At 41.9% G+C, this 23,842-nt stretch overlaps 1 protein-coding gene across 27 annotated transcripts in view; it reads left to right on the top strand.

Moving 5' to 3' along the window:
• The window catches only part of MBNL2 (muscleblind like splicing regulator 2), a 109,843-nt gene that overhangs the window by 61,153 nt on the left and 24,848 nt on the right, over nt 1-23,842 (top strand). For all 27 annotated transcript variants that reach the window (XM_083800194.1, XM_083800195.1, XM_083800190.1 and 24 more), the window contains 3 exons: nt 14,347-14,511; nt 17,543-17,743; nt 18,770-19,033. In XM_083800194.1, the coding sequence (XP_083656320.1) occupies nt 14,347-14,511; nt 17,543-17,743; nt 18,770-19,033 (630 nt within the window). The remainder of the gene's footprint in view (nt 1-14,346; nt 14,512-17,542; nt 17,744-18,769; nt 19,034-23,842) is intronic.

The following is a 23,842-nucleotide window of genomic DNA, read 5'->3' as shown; positions in this document are numbered from 1 at the left end:
AATTTGAAGTGCTATAGCAATTTTAATCACTTTATGATGTGCGTATCAGACAAATAAAAATAGAAAACAGAAACAAGTACTTCATGGTTCCTGGCTTTGAAAGAACGACTCTTGTGAAAAGCATGAGATCACTATGTATTTTTTCCACCATAAAACTTTGTTTTGGTTTGTGGAGTTTTAGTTTAATGTGTTCTTCAGCCTTTCGACATTTATAAAGAGTATTTCAGCTGCAGTCCTTTCTGACCACAATGTAGCTGTGATGAATGATTCTCCAGCAAATGCAAAAAACATGGTTTGGCCATGCCATGAAGCCAGGTGGTGAGACGAACAACTTGTTAAATTCTGTGTGCAGTTTTAGGTCCTCGGTTGTTGTCTTCTCCTGCCTGATCTAGAGGGGAAAGTTCTTGGTACTTCTGACCTCTTCAGTCCTGCTCAAGAGCAGAAGGGGGAGAAGGCCGGTCAACCACAGGCGGTGTAATCTTCACCTGGAGTTTCTCATTCGGTCGTTATTGCCACTTTGACATAAAAAGCACTGACAGGAGCCTTGGCTGCCCCCCCATTTCTGACTGCATCTGTCTCTTCCTCCTTGGCACCCAAAGGGGAACATTTTGACAAAAAGATGTTTGATGGGAGTCTTCGCCTTGTGACTGCTGCTCAGATACAGTGCAGACAGTGGAAACACTTTACTCACAAAGAAAAGTCATAAATTATGTGGTCCTCTGACTTCCTGTTTGGAGAACAGTATTTGAGACCTTGTGGTAGTTTCTCCCAAGAAACAGATGAGAGTGGTGCAAAACCGCGAGGGCTTCCAGGAGGAAGACACTGAAAGCTGTCAGTTTGCCAGCTTCACACGGAGAACCTGCTTGTCTCCTGTAGAAACGTTAAGGGGAAGGAAGAACAAGTCACCAAGGTGATTCATTTATCCAAGTGGGTTTGCACATTTCCTGGCAGATCTCCTAATACAGCCTGTCAATACTTGTTGAACTGCTTTTACGTGTTAAGAGTTAGGGTGTGAAGATACCATCTACAAAATGTTGAAGGAAACTCAGAGAAGTCCTTGCTTAAGTCAAATGGTCATGACTTACGATCATAGATCGTTTGCTTTCACATTGGAAAGACTTTGTGCACCAGTACGTGATAACTTTAGATGGAACTTAAAATATATCAGAGAGTTTGCACTGGAATGGTGCTTACATGCTTAAAGGCATTATATTCTTCAGAACACTGGTTGGCAACTCATTATTCTGTCAATGGAATGCATTAGCTGAGATGTGTAATGGCTACTTGCATTAAAGCATTTCTGGACAAATGGTCCTTTTAAACTTTTAAAATGTTACCAAATGTTTTGTTTACAGTCATGTTTAAATAATTTTGTTTCTCAGAAGTGCTTGGAGCGCGTGCAATCATTAGCCTTTGGTTGGGTGTGTTAATAAAGCACGTATGAGTGTTTTATTACCAACGCTGTGCCGTTGTCATCACCTGGATTTAATCTTGCCCACCACTATCCATATAATATCCTCCTTTTCTGAGGTTTGTAAGTCAGAATGTAATCACCTGGGCTGAAACATTAGCTGACTCAGTGTTTATTTACAGTTTTGGTGAAACACTTCAACCATTTTTGAGAAACAGCTGAGAGGTAAATACCTTGTTTTTCCTTCTTAAGTGTTTCTTAAAACTAGTTCAATAATAAAATTATTTTCCCATTGTTTACAGCTGAAACATGAGATCTCGCAGCAGAAGGGTTGTTCTGATACCAGTAATTTGCCTTATGCTATTTTAGAGAAATTTCACCCAAATTTGGTCATTTTGCAAGTGTGAAAACTCTCTTTTTATGTATGCCTAGCAGAGGCTTTGTACGGGTTGGCATCCAGATCAGACAGACTCTGAGCTTGCTTCAGAGCAGGGCTTTGAGCACAACTGTCTCTGTTTGCTCCGTCTGTTCCCCTCTGTTCTTGGTGCTCCCCGTGATTGCCCTCCTTGTGTAGAGCAAAGGAAAAGCATGGACATTAAAAACACAAGCATACGAAGCCGGGAAGAAGCGAGGCCAGAGGAGGCTGGCGGTGAGGAAAGGCAGAGGAAGGGGAGAACTGGGGCACAGCGGCTGTTTGCCCACATGAGGTGGGTGGGAGCCAAGAGTTGAGGAAAATGTGTTGGAGACGTGTTGTTCACCTAACAACAGTGTGTGTTCTCCTCTGCCTTGGTGCGTGCACATCACAGACGGCTTTCTGGAGAGGGGCCGGCGTGTGGAGAAGCTGAGGTGTCCATCCAGAGGACACCGGCTCAGCGAGTGAGGCAGGCAGGGGCAGAGTGGGAGGACGTGGCCTCCTGGTCAGATGTTCACCGCTCCTCTGGAGGATGGGGAGTAACAACCCAAAACTGGGCTTGGACTCCAAAAATTGGGGTTGGACTCCAAAAAATCAAACGCCATAGGAGTCTGCTGAAGCCACCTGTACGTGCCAAGTGGGCACAACTGCAAAGCGAAAGGAGGACAGAGATCCGCAGCCAAAAACCGCAGACATTTCTCAGCATTTTAGCCATATTTGGTCTCAGTTTGTTCTGTGTAGAGTGGGAGTAATGCTGTCTAATCTCGGAGTAATGCTGTCTAATCGCACAAGGAGACCGAGAAACCCATTAATAATTTTAACGGAGCCATTCATAAAGTGATCCTCTAGGGCCAGCCCTATGGAAATGGATATATTGCATTCAGGACAAGGGAGAGACGAATGTGACTTACAGTATACATATATATATGTGTATATATATATGTACTATTAGACTGCCTATTCAGTGTATGGGAAAGAAGGCTGTGTGAAAAAGTAGATGTGATCATGTAATTGAGGTTGGTATCACCACATCTGCTCATGACACTGATGAAGTAACATGCCATCGACATCAGTGTACACTGACAATGTAGTTGCAATATAATGATGGGTACGTAGTGTGTACGTTCCTCTGAGAGCCACGGATATATGCTTTGGAAAACCTAGAGGCAATATTTTAATTTGAGATTAACCTAGAATTTTATTTAGTTGTCACTGAATCTGTCTTAAGGAAAAGAGTAATTATCTGCTCCTTCAACAGAGCATTGAGAAGTTATAAGCACTTTCAAGACCACAATCACATATTCTGGTACTTAGATGAATATAGCATTCAAATAAGGTAATAAGACATCCTAATATGTCTTATCTTTTCTCATAACCATGATTTAGCTCCTAATTCTGTAAGCTACCATTTGAGATAAATGCAACGGCTTTCTACTTCTTGCTAGGCTTTGTTAGATCTTCTGGAAGTTTCCTAATACAGAGCGGAGGGGACAAGGATCCCTTCGACAAAAATGAAAGATTTGTTGTTGTTGTTTCATTTACTGGGATGTCAGGGGTTCATTCTTGCCTCTTGCTTGAGTTTCTGGACCTCCTGCCACCCTCCTCCCCCTGATTTTTAAGCTGGTCTGGAGCGTTGATTCTCTGGGTAATTCACATTAATAACGCTCGCACCCTGCTGCTTCAGGGGAAGGGATCTTATTACCCTTCCTGCTAGTAGTGCTGGTTTCTCCATTCCCTAAACACGGAAATTTGAGGTGTGCCAAACTTCAAGAAAAGCTGGAAATTTATCACTGATGTTAAGAAAGCCAGTTCCAAGAAGAGAAGGAACACAGACTAGGTACGGCAAAGGCTAGGAGAGGCGCCTGCTTACCTTCTGCTTTTCAGGTCAGGCACACTTGGTGGAAGTTGTTCTCTGTAAGCGGTCCTACGGCAGTACAGTGGCTTTTAATCTCACCTTGATTATTTGTTTGTGGCTTTTCATGTGGTGATGGGTAGTATGAGGGATTTTGTGCGTGATTCTTTTTTGGAAATGCAAGCATATTTCCATTTCAATTTTAGGAGTTTTTTTCTTTTTTTTTTTCTCCTTAATCTGTGCTTTTTAATACAAATACATGGTGTTTCTAAAACACCAAGAAATTTCAGTGTGTTTTCAGCAGCTTTCCAATGCACTGGGAACTTGTGTCAGGTTCCAGCCTCGCTGGTGCGTCCCAGGAGCGAAGCCTATGATTTATTAATAACACAGCTGTGGCTCCTGCACTGTCATTAAGGGCTAGTAAACACTCTTCCTTCTGCACAGGGACAAGATAGTGTACTTTTCACCTCTGCAATTATGTAATGTGTCCTAGGCTATCAGTATATTTAACTAGGCTGTAGGTTTTTCCTTTTGTTTGTAGAGTGATCAGCCAAGAAAGCATGAAACCCCCAAGGGGAGAGAAGCTTTCCGTGTTGCAGCCATCCTGATGGCAAAGCCCTGTTCTCGCTACTGACTGCTCGCTCTTTCTTTTCTAACCTGGTAATTGCAGAAGGCACGTTGTATGAATGTTGAAGACATTTTGTCTTTCCTCCACAGGCCACTGAGAGAAAAATAAGGTGTCTCAGGGCGATGGCTGTCAGTACTGCAGTTACCTTTGCCTACATTTTCACTGCCAAATGGTGTTTCCACACCAAGGTAAAGCACAGCTTGGAGTTTAAACTCACTCCTGTTCATATGAGCAGGCTTGTGTTAAAGTAAGCATACGTCTATTTGAAAGCTTTTATGCGGATTGTAAAGGAGGTGAGGAAGGAGGTCTGTCAGGGAGCGGCGCCATGCCGTGCTCATTTTCTTGTTTGGTCAGAACATGATATATGCTAGTCTTCTCTACGCCTCTATTGCCTTTTCTCTTGCCAGATGATCTGCAGTCAAACAACTTGTCTTTCTTTACTGGCATTACTTCTGCAACAGCTATTTGTTTCTGCTCTGGAGATAGTGAGAAAAGTTGAAGAAAATCGCCTCTTCCTGAGATTTTCGGTTCAGTTCAGTCAAGTTGAACTTAACAGTGGAGCATGTCGTTTGCCAGCAAAAAAAATCCACGTCACCCTGAATTGCCATGCGGTCCCACCCAGGATTTATACAGTTCTTTTCTGTCTGAAAAACAGTCTATCTTTGTAATGAGTGGGTGCACTGGAACTGCCCGGTCATCAGTTATGTGTGTGTAATGCTCTCTGCTCAGCAGATACCAAGACTCCGTAAAGGTTTAGGGCCTTTGAAAAGAGCCCCACACAAGGTGGCTTTGTATCCTGTGAAGAGCCTTGCCACTGATGTAATAAAAGCAGTACATTTGGGAAATTTTAGCTAAACAAGGTTACACTTCCATCTGCTTCCTTGATGCTAGTTCCATAGGAGTTTTCCCCTGTACTGCACATTGGCTTGTCTGTATTCCATGGACATTGCCTACGTGCATTAGAGCAAAGATGAATTTCAAGGCTTGTCCATAGTTGCCTGTGATATATTCATCAGTGCTGGTAGCCAAGCATGAAGCTGAGGTAAAAATAACTCGTTTAGATTTTGAGTGCCAATGAACGGGGGAAATCAAGGAGGAAAAAAAAAAAAAAAAAGAAGAGTCTATGTAATTGGGGAAGAAATAATCTTTATTTCCTGATTATTCTCAATTCATGTTTGAGTCAGTAAACACAGAAATAAAATGTTATTAATGTAAACTGTTGTTTCTTTGTCTGAATTTTCTTTGTCTTATTTGTTAATCTCAAGGATGTTTGTCAAACGACTTAAAATTTCATATGCGTCTGAGCAATTTAATATTGAGTACAATTCCCTTGATATTGCAAGGCAAATTATTAAACCATTCTCTGTAGCCATCCTTCTCAACATGTGTTTGAAAGAGCATCTTGAGAGACTCAGAGCTCTTTGTGCATTGCAAATGTGCTCTCCAGTAGAACATTTTGTCTTTTTCCATTTAAATAAATATCTCCTATTAAGTCTTCAGTGTTAGGACTCTTACATCATTTAGACATTCCATCTTTTTATAAGACCTCAATTTTTCTTCAATTTTTTTTTTAATGTCAGTTACAGGCAGTTCTAGCTCTTTATGAATAAAATGATCGTTTTTATTCTACCAGCTTTTAGTTTCTTACAAATAATTGAAATAATTAGAAGAGTAGCTAATGGGTTTTCTTTAGTTTTCGGAAAATGAATCAAGCTAAAGTCACCTGAGATTTTTTTACATTCATTTCCTTTTCTACTTTCAAGTGAGAAGCTGAATTTGCCTTCTACTTTTTCTTAAAGTGGATATGTGTAGGTGCGTATAAATATGTATGCACACTCACTAACTTCGGTGGGTGGACTTGCAAGGTAGCTTTAGAAATAAGGAATTAATTTCTCTACAAAATTTTGAGGTTTTTTGGGAGGGGCAGATCTAACAGCTCTGATATTTTAGGTGTGATATATGAGATGCTTTTTTGTTGTTGTTGTTGTTTAGTTCAGTTTTTTTGAAATAAATTTTGTCCATGTTCTAAGGTGTATTGGCAACAAGTGAAATTTCAGGTGTTTGAACTCTCAGTCAAAAGCTTCATATTTCTGTTACTAGCACAGTTTGGTCTTTTTAATTTTTTTCTTTCAGATAGTTCACTTATGTCTCATTTTCAAAATATAAGATTCTATGCTGATCTCCATTATTTGTAGAAAATTAGATACAATTCTACTTAGGCTATAGGAATCATGTTTTCATACGCATGCATATTTGCAAGTCAACATACTTTCAATATGAAATGCAAAATTCAAAAATCATTTGAAGCTTTTTTATATACATTAAAGAATAAATTAAATGCTAAGTTATATCTTTAAAAATCAATGACTACTCACTCCCAAGACTTAACTAAATCCCCTAAGTCCTTGCACATAGGCTTAACTCTGCAGGCATGTAAAGTCCTATAGATTGTGTGAGGTGGTATGTATTCACAGCAGATAAAAAGGGAATACTTTAATGAGGCGTCTGTTTTTTTACTTTCTTTGAGAACTTGGGAAGCAGCTAAACCTGCACAGGAGAATTGAATCCCAACATTGTGATGCTGGATGGAAAATACTTTTTAACTCAGTCCAAACTGAAGTTTAGTATTTTTCCTTGATCTTGAGTGTTGAATGGGCTGTTGGTATTTGAGCTCTCATGTAGTAAAGTATATAGGGGGAAATAAGGAAATGCAAGTCCTAGAGAACAAGAGGAATCATCCTTCTCTGCATACCTCAGTGAATATACAAACCTTGTTTGTTTGTTTTTTTGTTGTTGTTTTGTTTTGTTTTGTTTTAATTTTTATTCCTTTATGGTATTTCTGCACTTGAAAAATAACATTTGAACTGAATATATCACTGTCTGTGGACAGGAGCATAAGCCCCTGTATTTTGGTCATCTAAAAATACCCTGTCTTCATATTTACTGGGTCTGTTGTTTGGCCCTACAGAGCCCAAGATCATTGGAAATGAGAACTTCCTTACTTATGCAATGGTGAAATTGTTAAATTGATTGGGTGAGGACACACTCATTCCCAACCAGAATTTGCCAAGGGGCTGCTGAAGAAGAATCCCAAAGGAAAAGAAGTTACTGTCACCAGAAACTCTTCCAGAGAAGTATTTATGGCTTAGGTACCTCCACAGCTGCTGACATTGCTGTCTCTGTGGCTATTCTTACCATGTGCTGCCACCATCCCAGACAGGGGCCAGTGATAGCTCTTACTCAGCCAAGCTCTGAACAGCATGTAATATCTTCAGGTATCTAATATCAATATCAAGAGCAGGTGATGTCTTGTTGACTGGCATGCCCACAGTTGCAAATGCATATAGTTGGAGTTTGATCTGATCTTCACAAGTGTGTGGAAAGTTTGCTGAAGGTTTACGATACGGAATTACATATTTATTTATTTATTTATTTCTGTTGGAGAGGTGATTGTAGCATGAGGAGATTTTTTTTGCTTGGTTGATTTTGTTTATTTTTTTTTGGCGTGGTTTTTCTAACTCCAGGAAATGTTGGGATCGATGAGCGTCCAGCTGGAAACCAGAAAATTTTTTGACCTTTGTAGAACAAGTTGCTCAAATATCTTCTAAACCCATTCATCTTGAATGTCATAAACATTTTTTTTCTTGAAGTTGCATATTTAATCCTTAGAGATCACACAATTTCATCTGCATTTGTTAGTTTGAACTCATTTTCTTAAGGAAGCAGATCTGGCATAATTGCACTCTCTGTATTTTTGTCAGCGTCAGCTTTGCACCCTAATAACTTTTGAACACCCTGGCCAATTTCAGGCCGCTTTGCTAGAAGCAGACATCTCAAACACGTATCACTTGATACGAAAGAGTTCTCGCTGCTTAGGCAAAAATCTGTGTCTGGGTGGAAGACAGAGATCCAAATTACTGCCCCGTTAAGGAAAAGGCTACAGTATAAATTGAGCCGCTCACGAGTGTGGCCTGCCAGCCACATGCACATTTTGGCTGGCTGTTTAGGACATGCACAGCTTGAGCAAGTTATATTTATTGCGCGACCTGTGTGCCAGTCTATAGTCAGGAGAGGTGGGAGGGTGCTGGGGGAAAGGGGGAAAAAGGGAGGGACGGCCGTGGGGTACAGAAGGGATCTGGGAGCTTAGGGAGATATGGTATATATGGGGGCAACTGGACGTATCTTGGGGAGAGGGATGGGAAAAAGGGATCTGCAAGAAAGCAGGCCTCCCCGTTTCTGCTCCTCGTCGGGTAGCCTGTCTTCTAAACATAATGAATGTGTAACGATGCTCCTCCTGGTAGAGCGCCTTCAGTACTGACAAGGGGGTGTCTGGAAGGCTGTAGTGGGTTTACGTGGCAAGGTTTTGGTAGCAGGGGGCCATAGGGGTGGCTTCTGTGAGAAGGATCTAGAAGCTGCCCCATGTTTGGTAAGGGCCCCACTGCTGACCAGAGCTGAGCCAGTAAGTGATGTTGTTTTGCGCCTCTGTGAGAGCATATTTAAGACAGGGAAAAAAAACGCTGTGCCACACAGCAGCTGGGAGAGTGAGAGGGGTGAGGAACAGCCTTGCAGGCGCCAAGGTCAGTGAAGAAGGAGGGGGAGAGGTGCTCCAGGCACCAGAGCAGAAGTCCCCTGCGGCCTGTGGTGAGGACCATGGTGAAGCAGGCTGTCCCCCTGCAGCCCATGGAGTACCACGGTGGAGCAGGGTTCCTCGCTGCAGCCCGTGGAGGAGACCACAGTGGAGCAGGTGGACCTGCACTGATGGAGGCTGCGGCCTGTGGAAGACCCCTGCCGGAGCAGATTCCAGGCCGGACCTGTAGCCTGTGGAGAGGAGCCCACGCAGGAGCAGGTGACCTGGCAGGAGCTGCTGCCCATGGGGGATCCAGGTTGGAGCAGTTTGCTCCTGAGGGATGGACCCCGTGGTACGGACCCATATCTGGAGCAGTTCCTGAAGAGCTGCTGCCTGTGGGCAGCCCACACCGGATCAGTTCAGCAAGGACTGCATCCCGTGGGAGGGACCCCACAGCACAGGGGACAAGAGTGACCGAGAAGGAGCAGCAGAGAAGAAGCACTATAGACTGACCATAACCCCCATTCCCCCGTTCCCCTACGCTGCTCGGGGGGAGGAGGTGGAAGAGGGTGGATGGGGGAAGGTGCTTTTGGTTTCTTTCCTTTGTTTCTCACTTCTCTAGCTTGTTAGTAACAGGCAATAAATCTTACTGTCTCCCTATGCTGAGTCTGTTTTGCCCGTCACGATAACTACTGTGCGATCTCCTCGTCCTTATCTCAACCCTTGAGCCCTTTTCATCGTATTTTCTCCCTGTTCCTCTTTGAGGAGGGGGAGCGAGAGAGTGGTTGTGGTGGAGCTCGGCCGCCTACCCGAGTAAAACCACCACAAAGGTGCAGCCCAGCTCCTTACAGCCGTGCATGGTGGCAGGACACAGGACACTCAACGTAAGCCAAAACACAGCAGGTTCAGACTGAACGTAGGGAGAAACTTCCTCATCTTGAGGACAGCCAAGCAGTTGAGCGGGATGCTCAGAGGGGTTGTGCAGTCTCCATCCATGGAGATTTTCAAGACCTGACTGGTCTGACCTCAGGGCTGACCCTGTCTGCTCTGAGCAGCTTGGACTGGGGGCCTCTCAAAGTCCGTTCCAACCTGAATTAGGGCCTACTTTAGGAAAAAAAAAAAAAGAAAAAAAATGCTGCAGAAAAGTACCTCACAGGAGTTTTGGATTGACTGTACAGATTGGGGCTGTTCCATTCACTACTGGGCTTTTATGCTAAGCATGCTAAGAATATGTACTGACTCCTGCCTTAAAAGCAGCCTTCAGTAGGCAAGCAAAATGTTTGTGGGTATATTAGTTGATTCTCAGCTTAAAAGGTAAAAGACACATTATTTTGCCTTTTTTATATATATAATAAAATTCAAGCATCTTATTTTTATGAGAGATAAAGGTAATTTTAGTAGGTAAAAACTAACTCATTATTATGCATAGGCAATTCCCAGCCTGGGCCTGGATGAATTATTATTATTTTTGTTACTATTAAAGCAAGGGTAAAATACTGAAAAAAGCTGTGGATTTATAAAATATTAAATAAAGAGATGTGGCTATACAATCTGCAGACAGGAAATGGGTTCTTGGTATTTTAATATGCACAGTTAAGGTGGTTTACTTCTGCACTTACTTCTTTTTGCTTATTTTAAAATTATAATTCCTGGCTTTTTAATATACTCCAGTCTCTGGGCCATTTTGTGCCACTGGTTTTAGGCAAACTACCTATTGGTCTTTTTAGGGAAATCTATTGATTTCAGAAGAAGTCAGTGGTGTGCCACAGCTCATTAAAGGACGTGTGTTTGGTACCAAGCCAGGCAGGTAGGTGCTCTCAAGACCATTGACCCCATGGGAGCAGAGTCTCTCCTTGCTGCACCTGGGCCCTTTGAGCCCTGTTGAGTTCCCAGCTCCCCACGTGCATCCCTTCTGCCTCCCACTTCCTTACGGGAACAAACCTGTGGCACGCCCCAGGCGCGAGCCACAGCATGTCCTCGGTCCGCGTGATTAGCAGTAGAAAAGTAGTGCTTCTGCTAAAACTTTCCATTACCTGCCTGAAGTGTCATGTACAGCTAGGCTAGCTGTAGAGAGCCAAGCAAGAAAAAGGAGAGGTCAGAGGTAGGTGCCATGCATCCCGGATGAGGGGAGGGAGTAACAGAGCACTGGGAACTTAATCTGAGATCCATTCATCGTTACTATCAATTACAGGTAGGGAGACAGCTCACTGCGAGTGAGCTTTTCAAGAGAAATTGTATGGGAATTGAGCAACTGCTTGTGATGTGCGTGTTGATAACCTTCACTTCATGGGTGAAAGCAGTTTCTAGGGCCCAAGTTTCAAATCAATCTGTCTGCACACCCTGTTTCAGAACTCTGACTCATGTGGGAGTGGGTTAAAAGTTGTGTGAAGCAAGGATTTTCCCTGCTGCCTGCCTGCCTCATCCTTCAAACACAGTTAGTGCTGCTGTGCACCAAGCAGTCTGTGGAGCAGCTCCTGAGCTACTGTGATGAACCAAGCCTCGCTCCAGAGGCTTGGTATTGATGCACCCTGAAGTCAAAGCACTCAGTTTTGCCTCTCTATTTGTTTTGAGGTGGCCTGCTACTGCAGTAATATTTCTGCAAGGATCTGAAGTAGGCCTTTATTGTAAACCCAACAAGTTGAATACTCCAGCACTTCGTGCACAGTGCTTTGTTCTGCCGTTGGGTTGGTGTGTTGCTGTCATCTCGGTTGGACTTTGGTTTTGGCATTTCAATAAACAAAAAACCCAGGGTCACATTTGACTGAGGTGATACCACAAGTTTGAATTTTCAGTCTTGCATTGATCAATTGTTGGGAATCAGCCCAGTTCTGCTCTGAAACTGTTCCCATCAGCAGTTCGTAGGGGCACGGAGCATTTCTCGCCAAAGAAATGAAAAGTCACTTCCAGGCATTTTCCCCAACCTGGGTCTCAGAATTTATTTTGTTTTGGTAGCTAGGACTGGATTCATCCGCTCACTATTTTCAGTGCTCATTCCATTGCCATTTATTTTGGGTCATTTCATTCTAACAAGGCTTGATCTGTTTACAGTGCGTCTATAGCAGCGTGACAGGGCTACACAAGTTCATTGCTAACCAAGAGCTCGAAAAAACTAGTAAATGGGGCACACACATTAATAACTTCAGAGAACAAAGTAAATTTTTATGTGCTTGGATTACTTTGGAAAGTTTTCTGAAATAACTAGTCTTTTGTGCTCTGTGGGTTGCTTTGCAGAGCTTGAAGTGATGGTACATGCTAGCCATGTGCTTTCGGAGCTGGTAGTGGTGTGTTCATTGCAGGCTTACTTCAAAGTTGAGGTACTTCAAAAGCCACTGCAGACGAGAGTTACTCTTACTCCTTAATTGAGGATCACTTTCATTTGCATCGGTAGATATTTCCATCAGATAGATTTACGTGATTTTATTTTGTTGTTTTCGTTTTCACATTTGCTCTATGAACCATTTACATACAAATTAGATTAAGGTTACATACAAATTAGATTAAGGTTAAATAGGTCTCAGTTAAAAATGTCTTAATCAGGAAATCCTCATCAGGCAACATAAAAGCACAAGCTCGTTGCCGCGCTCACGGGTAAGCATGTTCCCATTTAACATTGTAGAGGCGACAGCGTTATTACCCCATGAATGGGAGAGCCTGCCTCTTGCTTTGTCCAAGGCGAATCGTGATGACTTCTGGTTCTCCTTATGCCAGCTGACAAAGTGACTTTCCTTTCGTGTGCATAATTAAAACCCCCGGAATTAGTGACTCGTGGAAGTGAGAAGGAAGAGCACACTGTCCCGAAAATGGCTGCACCTATAGCAGCACGTCTAAGCAGCACCAAGTAATGTTCCTGGGCACTGAGGCGTGGCTGTCTATATGCTGAAATTTTTAGCTTTCTCGAACTCCTTTTGGCCTCTGCCATTCAGCACAGTCACAGACAATATCCAGGAGTAGTTCTGGTGTTAGCACCAGGTAAGGGCTGTTCTCCGTGGTTTAATGGCGTGGAAATAGCTGTCTGCATTCCCCTTGGCCTCGGTGCTGGAGAGCATTCCTAGATGTGTTTGATGTTCTCCTGCACGGGTAGCTATTAAGTCCTTATCGCAGATTAGAGGTGGAACCAGGAGCATTTCAGTGTGTGAGTAGAAAGTGTGACATTAATACTGCCGTTCTGGGACATCCAAAGCATACTGAGGGTTTTGTAGGAAAAAGCGTGTGTGCGCGTACACATACGCGGCATCCGAGTACGTGTGTACTGTGTGATGTTCTCTCACAGGGATCTTAATGTTCTCGAGGCTATAGGAGGGTATTCCTGTCTGGCAACGCATTACAAAGTGCTCATACCAGAGAATGGAAAGTTTAAGAAGCACTTCTAAAAAAGGTCTCAATTTGGAAACTTGTTTCTCCAAGTTGAGTGTGTCACATCGAGTTTGACTAATGCTCTAGGTCCTCCGGTCACAGCTCTCAAAACTTCGTGACAATTTATGAGCCATGTTGTCAAAGAGCCGATCTCACTAAGTCCGGCCCTGCGGCTGCAGAGGCAGATACACAACCTGCTAGTGCACCCTGCAGTTCCCTTTCTGGGGGAAAATGCATCTGCTTCTTAACGCTGCTCAGCCTACACTTTGGCCAGCGTGCAGTCAGTCCTTGTGGAGGTGTGCTCCACACCCATCTCCTCCAACACGAATCACCTCAAGGATGGCTGCCCACCACCACCAACTTTCCAAAATAATCCATCTTCTGTTGTCTGTACTATCTCATAGCTGTCTAAAACCCCTGTCTTCAGGCTGTCTCCTGTTGCTGTGCACCTTCAGATTTAGCCCCATGCACTGCTACTAAATCTAGGCTCCAAAAATACCGACTCGACTTCTGTTATTTTATACCTGAATGGAAATAGTTCAAAGTTTTACTTGATGCAATAAAAACAGGAGGCAAAGTTATATTTGATGTAATAAAAACAGGAGGCCAGAAGGCAGTGGACTGTAATAAGCATGAACGTACAAGAGAACACAAGCAGAGAGTTGCCACACGGTTATTCTTTAATATAATGTACTTACAAGAAGTATTTCTCTTAAAGGAGGTTTAAATTTATTATTCATAATGTAATGTAATTCATAAAAACATTTATGGTATGGTAACACTGGGTACCCAAGCCAAGATACCATGAGAGGCAATTCAGGCAGCCTGGATAATACTCAGACTATTAATTGTCCAGCAGTGATCTGTACTTAACAATGAAAGCGCCATCAACAACTTTCAAAGCCTTTCTCCTTGTCCGTGGCTAATACCCTTAACAATCAGTCAGAGGCAGTGGGCTGAGGCAGAGCTCAAGGCCATCAGCTCCTCCCAGCCTGCTACACGGTTCCCAGGAAACACCCTGCATTTCATTACTGCTCGCTTAGCTTGTGGTGTAATATCGTGCTGCAGGGCATTAAGCTATCATCAAAAGCAATAGACCAATTAGTGTGACTTCTTTTTCCAGGGTCGTTGTACAAGGGAGAACTGCAAGTACCTTCATCCACCAACGCATTTAAAAACTCAACTGGAAATCAATGGCAGGAACAACTTAATCCAACAAAAAACTGCAGCAGCAATGCTTGCCCAGCAAATGCAGTTTATGTTTCCAGGAACACCACTACAGCCAGTGGTAAGTTTATTTCTCTGGTGGTGTTATTGGTAAGTAAGTTAAGGTAGAAGACTATATTGACCCACAAAAGCTCTCTGAAGTAGTATCAATAAGAATAATCACCATCTGTTGATTTAGGGAACTACTGAGATGCTAGAAATATTTTCATTTATATTTGCATTTGAAGAGATGAAGGAGTGTTGCTGGAGATTTGATACCTTTTTTTATCCTAGACTCACTTGCTTTTTTTTCTCCCTCTTTTTTTTTTTTTTTTTCCCTTCATTCAGTTCTTGTTAGGTTTTGTCTAGACTTGCAAGGATTTTACCTATAATATCTCTGGAGGTGTAAAGTTGTATAATAATAATTTGTTAGTAGGTTATTTGAGTAGGACTGCAGAGTTCCCCTCTCAGGAGCCTGTGAATTTGAGTGGCTTCAAACAGTATTTAATCCCAGTACCAGGAAAAAAGGGTAATGTCGTTCTGGGTAATGATTTCTTTCTCTCTTATAATCTGAAGTGTTCCAAAATAAGAATTGATGATACGTCCACCTACAAACTCAGTGTTTTATTTTAAGGTAATTCATATGGTACCTGGAACACTTCAAATCCAGTAGGTGACATAAAAATAGTGTCCTGCAGGAACAAGCAGCGACTTTGGGCTATACATGAAAATGATCAATTGCTGTGGGCTGCCTTTGCAGTCCAGCTCTTCGTTGCACCAGAGTTCCAAAGACACGAAATCTGAACAAGACTTTTCACATATGGTGGCTAATGATATTTTCTCAAATTGAATGCCCACTGTAAGGCACTGGAGTGAGATTTCTTTCTCTAACTTGAGGCGTCTAGAGCATTGCTATCAAATTTTGTGCTGGGCTTCCTAAATCCTTTGATAGTTTATCAAAAGAAATAGGCACTTCTAATTACTTGTTTCAGAAATCTGCATTCAGATTATATGGTCTGGTTTCTTTTAAGTGCCTTTGTCTTTCCATGGACTGTCAAAGGAGGTAAGTATAAGCATCTCAGGTTAGGACATCTGTATTTGGTCACATTAACTGACCCCAGATGCCTGGTTTTACACTTGAAGCATCTGCCATAAGGTGGAAGGCATGAGCAAAAATGGGTGTCAGGAGTCCCTGAGTTTCAGGTACATGTTTATCAGCTTTCAGTATGTATGGAAGATGTATCTTGATATATCGTCATAACGTGTTTTGATATTTCCTGATTTTCTACTGCTTAAGTTTTCACCAAAAAAAGTTTTCATGGAATAATAAAATAATTCCACTTCTTGGTATTATGAATAAAAATTGGAAATGGCAAAATCATGCTTTTTACTACTCACTCATTTTATCATTTGAACTTTACAATCTCATTGAAGTAATGCCTTCTGTACTGATGGCTGTGATAAACGTGGAGAGTTTTATTTCTCTGTCATGCATAAATTGCCTGATTAAGATGACTCAGCCTTGACCAAATGGATAAAATGTAGATGAAAATTCCATAGAAGTCATTTGACATGTAGATTTATTCTTAAAATTGTATCTGATACAAAGATGGTATTTATATTTTACATAACGCATACTGTCCCTAAAATAGTTGAACCATTGTTTCATATAAATCTTCATTATTATGCTCGAAATAATTTAGCTCACACTTGGCATATAAACCATGCTATTTGATATCGAGCAGTTTTGATCTCTGGTAAAAACAGAGCATTATTCACTTCTAACTCTCTAGGGCAAATAGATGCCATTTCCATACAGTTGGCTATCTTGGCTAATGTGCTGCTCTAAGCATCTTCTTGTACTAACTGAAACTCAGTTATAATTTAGTAAAAAAACAACAAACAAACAAAAACTAGAAGTAAACCTCCTAGCTTGTGTGCTTTCTCTTGCATATTTTCTGCATAATTTGTGTTGTTGGCTTCCCTTCTCCAGCCAAGGGTATGCAGGCCACCTTGATGAGAAAGACTTTCCTCTTTCATTAAGTGTTTTTAAGTCTTTATAAGTTCTTCTCTAGCTATTCCATGGTTCGTTTCTAGCTGCTGGCTTACTCAGGGACGTAATTTGTGACAAAGCTAATGTCAGATTTGTACTATTCCTGCAGAGTTTTGCATTTATAATTATTTATCATTATAGCTTCACTCTTTGGAGTAAACATCATCTCTGCAGAACTAAATCACTTGCCAGTCATGACCGTGGTCTGACCATGGTGATGTTCTGCTTCCACCCCCCTTGGAGCTGGTGGTGACAAACCCACTATTCTGCCTTGGTAGGGCTGGGTTTTAACGTTACACAAGTGCTCTTTCTTTTGGTTTTGACTTCACTGATTTGCTCTAGGGAGGCATGAAACAGATTTTTAGACCCTTATCATTCCTTCCAATCAACCCTTTTTTTTTGTAAGATGAACTCAAGCTAAGGCTGAGTAATCCCTTTCTAAATATTGTGTCCAGCTGAGATTATAATATTTATTCTGCTTGCCACTGGTGACAGCTGAGCACACAAACATTTGGAAAGGTGAAACTTTTTGATGTGTGAGCCGTAGCAACTCTTACAATTGCAGGAGGTGGCTGAATACAGTATGCAAAGAGATGGAAGTTACATGCCAAAGAGTTCATTATTTATAGTCTTACTAGAAATATTGATTTAATATAGTTAATAATGCTTCACCTGTGAAATTTGGTACTTTGAAAAAATAGCCCGTTTTCAAAGGAAAGCAGGTATTGAGAAAAAGCAATAAAGTTATGTTGTTTCAACTTTTTGATGTGTAAATAAGCCTGCAATATAAGCTGGACCTCCGTAGAGATTCAGGTTCACAGTGGGACTTGCTTTGCAATGGCAGCCTCTTTTCCAACAGCAGAGCTACAATGTGCAGTTCCTAGTATGCAGCTGGAATGTGTTACGTGATTAAAAGAAGAGAATATGCTGTGTGTTTTGCCAGCTGCTTGAAATTTTTTGATTAAGAAAATGAATCGGCGCCAGGGAGAACATGCAAAAGACAACTAATAAGCTCTTGATTAAGGGTTTTTTCATCTTGGTCTGTGTTTTCATTTTGCAGCCCACATTTCCAGTGGGTCCCACAATAGGAACGAACACGGCTATTAGCTTTGCTCCTTACCTAACGCCAGTAACACCAGGAGTTGGCTTAGTACCGACCGAGATCCTACCCACGCCGCCTGTCATTGTTCCTGGAAGTCCACCGGTTTCAGTCCCTGGTTCAACTGCTACTCAGAAACTCCTCAGGACTGATAAACTGGAGGTATTGTGGGCACCACCATGACTAGAAATGCAATTCTCTGTCAGGCTGTAGCGAAGCTCCTGGAGGAGAAAAAGCATTATTTTAGAAACTATGCTTAAATATAGTTGCTCAAAGTGTAGACATCATAACTAGACAGAATTCCTACACTTGCAGCCAATGGTAACTAAATACATTTATAAGGTAGTGCATTTCCTCAAATTTAATACACAGAAATCAACATGAAGTTTCATCTTTCTTAAACTTCATCTCTTCAACTACACCTCAGGTTTGCATGCCCGTAAAGGTATGTTTTGGTGAAATACCTAGCAAGCACATTTTCATTGCAGTATTAATTCTGTCCTGCAGTATTAATTCGGTCCTGATTTTTATTAATCAGTAATAGGGGAATTTTTTAGCCTTGAGCTACTGATGGAGGTGTTGAATGTTACAAACCCTGGAGCAGACTGAGCAGGCAAGCCCGCAGTGATGTGCAGAGCCTCCTTGGAGCTGGTGGATCCCTGCATGGCCAAGCTCAGTGGAATCTGTGGCCCAAGTAGTCTACAGGACATTTCTCCTTAGAAAAATCAGCTTGTCCATTCTGTCCATTTAATTATTTTTTTAAGGAGGCTCTCCACTTTGTTTGTAGACTCTCTTCCCCAGTATCAGCAAGAGGAACTGCTTCCCTAGCAGTGGAGTTGCAAGAATATAAACTACAGTTAGAAAGGGACTGAACATTTTGTGAGCCTCAGCTAGTTTAGCAGGGGCAGTTTCTTCAGTAAGAATCCTTCCCAGCTGTTTTCTAAGCCGGAAAAGGAGAGACATTTGGGAATGTTTCTGTTCCATGTCCATTTAGCCACCATAACACAAAGCTACCCGAGGAGCCCAATGCGCAAGGGTAAGATAGATGCATTTCCCTCTCCCAGAAGAAGATAACGGGTTTATTAAATCGGATTCACTGATGTCACCGGGGAAGGGGATGGTCCTTTCTGGGGGGGCATGGGCTCTCCCTGCCGTTTCGGGTTGCAACCAGTGTTGTTTTGCACGTAGGTGTGCAGGGAGTTCCAGCGGGGCAACTGTGCGCGTGGAGAGACTGATTGCCGCTTTGCACATCCGGCAGACAGCACAATGATTGACACAAACGACAACACCGTAACCGTGTGTATGGATTACATAAAAGGTCGTTGCATGAGGGAGAAATGCAAGTATTTTCACCCTCCTGCACATTTGCAGGCCAAAATCAAAGCGGCGCAACACCAAGCCAACCAGGCTGCAGTGGCAGCCCAGGCAGCTGCGGCAGCTGCGACTGTGATGGTAAGTGCTGGCATATATGGCTGCTTTTCTTGACAGAAGCTCTTTGATGCCTATTTTGCTTCAATTTAATGCTGTTTGCTTATACTTTCTTTTTCCCTTTTGCTTTTTTTTTTTTTTGGTAAAAATATAAGAATTGATAAAATTGCTAGTATTGCTTGATGGGAGGAAGCGCTCTTTTTCTTCATTCCCGTATTTGAATGCTGTATTTCTATTCAAGACAGTGAAGCAAATGACACTCTATACCACTTCTGTTCTCTGCCTTGATTATATGTTAAATTTGCCCCTTGTATTTCCAAACAGAAATAAAATTGTTCAGTGTCCATTGGAAAACAGGGGCGGATATGCTGGTTTAGCTCTGAAAACAGATATACAAACAGATATAGTTGTGGAAATTTGGAAGAAAAGGAAGAAAAGCAAAGAGACGCTTTTTGCTTCAGAGGTTGCTTGTAGAAGAGGGACCTATATTAAGATGTCATTCAGTTAGATACCTGAGCCTAACCCAGACACATTGGTCCCACCTCAGAGGCAGTGGAGAAAAACCTGCATATTCATCTGTGCTGTTCATTCTGACCCACCACTACAGGATGAGGAAGAATTGTCCTCTGTAGATCTTTCCCCACTGCCTATGAAGTGTTGACTGTATTTTTTTGAACTTTGGTTAGTGGAGATGAGTCTCATGCTAAGAGACCTTTTTTACCTCTCCCACTGACAAGGCAAGTTACTTGAATCGCTCTATGATACCTTTTTATCTTCTGTTAGAATAATGGTGTTAAAAAGCAGGTAACTAAAATGGGAATAGTTAAGAAAAAGCAGAGTATAGCCAGAAAAAAAAAAAAGATTGAGGTCTTTTCTATTTTCAGAAATGTTAAGCTCTTACTGAAAGCTGTTCAGACAAGTCAGCCCATCCATTTACCAGTATTGGTTATCTCTTATGGTTGCTACCAGGAAAGTTGTTAAATTTAAGTAAAGTGGTATTGATAAAGTTAAATAAATCGAGCATGCAGGATTTGTCTTGGGAGACAAAATTGCTGGCAGTAAATCAAAGAATCGTTGTCCTCATTGCTGGCACTGGAGGAATAATTAAGCAGATGTGGTTTGTGGACTTGTGGGCAGTGCATACAATAGTAACAGACAATACAGTTATTCTCTGGGTAAGGAGCCTACCAGAAACACAATACAGTACAGTATATAACTACCCCAAGCTATTGTATTTAGCAAATGAGCAAAGACCAGACTTTTTGAGGAACGAAGGATAAGTTATGCAAGAAAGTAAACCTCCAAACAGAAGAAAATTTCTTAAGTTGTAAATTCTTTCTCGTATAGTTTCCCAGTTACTGTTTCACACATGATGATTTTTAGTAAAACTTTCCTGTGCTTGCGGAAATTGAATACCATCTGGAAATTAAAGCAGAGGAGATTGTATTTTTATTCTAATTAGCTTCTATTGTGCAATATTTATTGACCATTTAGAGGATGTAATATTTCTAGACAGAATACTAAAGAAGAAAGGAGAGAGATGAGGGGATTCGTTTTTTTTGCGCTTCAGTAATGGTTGGATAGATATCCTGTGATTTTAAATAAGCCATAATTGGAGTTGCATTAGCCTCAAAGCAAGATGAAGCATCTTTGGAAAGACAGAACTGAAATGTTAGCATTCTAATGTCATGGAGGAAGAAGACTGGGACCTGTAATTCTGGGTAACTTTTTGCAGAAAAATATATACAAAATATTTTCATGGAATATTTAGACTATGAAACGGAAAAGATTCTTTTCAATACAACTATTTTTTTTTTATTTAATGTAGACTTGAAACAATCAGATAAAGTGAATGAAAAACCACCAGAATGACAACAACAAAAAAGTGGTAGAAAAGACACATGCCTCCAAGGCTACCCAAGAATGAACAAGAATACTTAATTGGATCTAGAGCGAAAAAATAAGGCAGAGATATGAATGCTTAGCTATAGGACTCACTTGGAGGTTGCTCCCAGGATGAACTGTGTCTAAGAGGTTTTCCTTCCTGGGGGAATTGTCTGCATTGCTCTGGTCCAGAGGGTATTCTTGTAGGTGAGCATTGTGAATGGGGTTACAGCACTGGAGGCAGAACTTGTAAGACCATTGAAGGTCAATGAAGCTTGCAGTCTGGTACCAGAAAATACCCTGCCTGTATTTCTGTACACTAAAGTTTAGGAGATTTTGCTCGGATGTCTTAGGTGACCCTCATAATATGAACTAAAAAGAAAGGAGAAAGACACTGTGACAGAGGCTATAAACCACATACAGCGTAAATCCGAAGCTCATTAAAAGACAGTCATCCATCATTGTACTCAGGGAGCTGCAGGTATTCATGTGGAGCATCAGAGAGCATGGAAAGTCACAGAATAATGTACAGCCTAAATTAAAATGTGAATTGATAGCTGAGGTTGGAAGGGACCTGTGGAGACTGTCTAGTCCACCTTCCCAGCTCTAATAGGATGAGCTAGAGCAGACTGTCCAGGATCATGCCTAGTTGGCTTTTGAATGTCTCCAAGGATGGAGACTCTACAACTTCTTTTGGCAACACACTCCATGATAAAATCATGCTTACAGTATTTTTTTTTAAGTTATATTAAAACAAAATCTCCTGTATTTCAGTTTGTTCTCATTGCCTCTTATCTTGTCACTGGGCACTACTGAAGAGCCTGGCTCCATCTTTACTCCTGTATTTTATTATACATGCTGTTGAAATCCCCCTGCATCTTTTCTTCTGAACAGTCCAAGGTCTCTCAACGTTTGCTCATATGAGAGATGCTTCAGTCCCTCCATCACCTTTGGGGCCCTCTACCGGACTACTTCTAGTATGTCCATTTCTTTCTTGCACTGGGAGCCCAGACCTGGACATAGCAAGGCATATGCGGCCTCACCAGAGCTGGGTAGAAGGGAAGGATAACCTCCTTCAACCTGATCGTGATGCTCTTCCCGCTGCAGCCCAGGACACAGCAGCCCAAAACACTGTTGGCTGCCTTTTCTGCGAGGACACAGTGCAGACTCATGTTCAGCTTGGTGTCCACCAGGACCCTAGGGACCTTTTCTGCTAAGCTGCTTTCCAGCTGGGTGGCCCCCAGCACATACTGCTGGCTGTGGCTGTTCTTCCCCAGGTGCTTCATGTGTTATTTCCCTTTATTGAACATGAGTTTCTTCCATGCCCATTTCTCCAACCTGTCCAGGTCCCTCTGAATGGCAACACAACCGTCTAATATATCAATCACTCCTCCCAGTTTTATACCACTGTTGACTGGACTCAAGCTGGACTTTATGTTGCTGATCACAACCCTTTGATCCTAAGCAGTTGAGACAACTTTCAATCCACCTCAGTCTTTCTACTTATTTAGCCTGTACTAAACAATTTTGTCTGTGAAATTGAAATGGGAGACAGTGTAGAAAACCTTCCCGAAGTCAAGATAAACAACATGCATTGCTCTCTCCTCATCTACCAAGCCAGTCTCGTAGAAGGCTATCAGGTTGGTTAAGCACAATTTCCACTTCATAAATCTGTGCTGGCTAGTCCCCATCAATTTCTTGGCTTTCATGTGTTTGGAGATAGTTTTCAGGAGGATTTGCTTCATCACCCTCCCAGACATTGAGGTAAGGCTGACTGACCTGTCATTCCCTTCTTTCCCTTTTTGCAGATAGGAGTGTCATTTTAGTTTCTTTCACTTTTCAGAACTTCCCCCAGTCATAATGACGTTTCAAAGATAATTAAGAGTGACCTCTCAGTGACATTGGCCAGCTCCTTCAGCACCCATAGGTACATCTTATCAGGTCCTGTGGACATCCAGTTTGTTTAAATGTTCCCTAACCTGATCCTCTTCCAACAAGGGTAAATCCTCCTAACTCCAGACTTCCCCACTGTTCTCAAGGACCCGTGATTCCCATAGGCCAGTCTCACCAGTAAAGACTGAGGTGAAGCAGACGTTCATACCTCAGCCTTTTCTGTGTCTTGTGCTACCAGGTCACCTGCCCCATTCAGCAGCAGTCTACATTTTCCTCAGTCTTCCTTTTGCTGCTGATATACCTGTAGAAGCCCTTCTTATCACCTTTCATGTCTCTTGCCAGATTCAACTCCAGGTGAGATTTGACTCTCCTAAACCATCCCTGCATGCTGAGGCAGTGCCCCTATGGGTCATCACTTCTTCTGTGCTTCTCTTCTTTACGTTTAAGTTTAGTTAGGAGCTCCTTGCTCATCCGTGTAGTTGTGTGTATTTTGCTCATATTCCAGGATGCATTATAGCATACAGATGTGACATACAACAGAAAAATATTATGCCTCAGACTGTTTGATAATTTTTATTAATATCTTTATTTGCTTTCCATAGCATTTTTCTATCCAGTCTGTAACTGTTTATTTTTGGTTGTTAGTTATCTAGGAGCTTAAATGTTGAGGAGTTTAGCTGACAGAACAGAAAGAATCAAAAGAAGCTTTTACCATCAGGACAAGATGAAACATAAAGGTGGGAGAGAGGAGTGGATAGGCAGTCTAAAAGCCTGAAAAGAGGGGGAGACTACATGGAAACAAGGTTGAAGGTCTAGAAACAGACCAATTTAAAGCTTTTGGGTTGAACTTGATATGGAAGATGAGAAGAAAGCCAGCAAAAAGCCTCAAGGTAGGGAGATAAGGGCAAAAGGGCATGGAGAAGAGGTGGAGAAAGACAATCAGAAATACAGAGATAGTAAGTAAACAAGTGAGATCGGATAATACCTGGTTTGGGATAATAAAGGTAATTAACTGAAATGCTCTACTCTTATTGATGTTGGTTTGAATTTATGGGC

This window comes from Anser anser (genome assembly GCF_964211835.1).
Source record: "Anser anser genome assembly, chromosome: 1".
Lineage (NCBI taxonomy): Eukaryota > Metazoa > Chordata > Aves > Anseriformes > Anatidae > Anser > Anser anser.
Note: the sequence above shows the minus strand (reverse complement) of the source record. Positions and strands in the feature narration are given on the sequence as shown.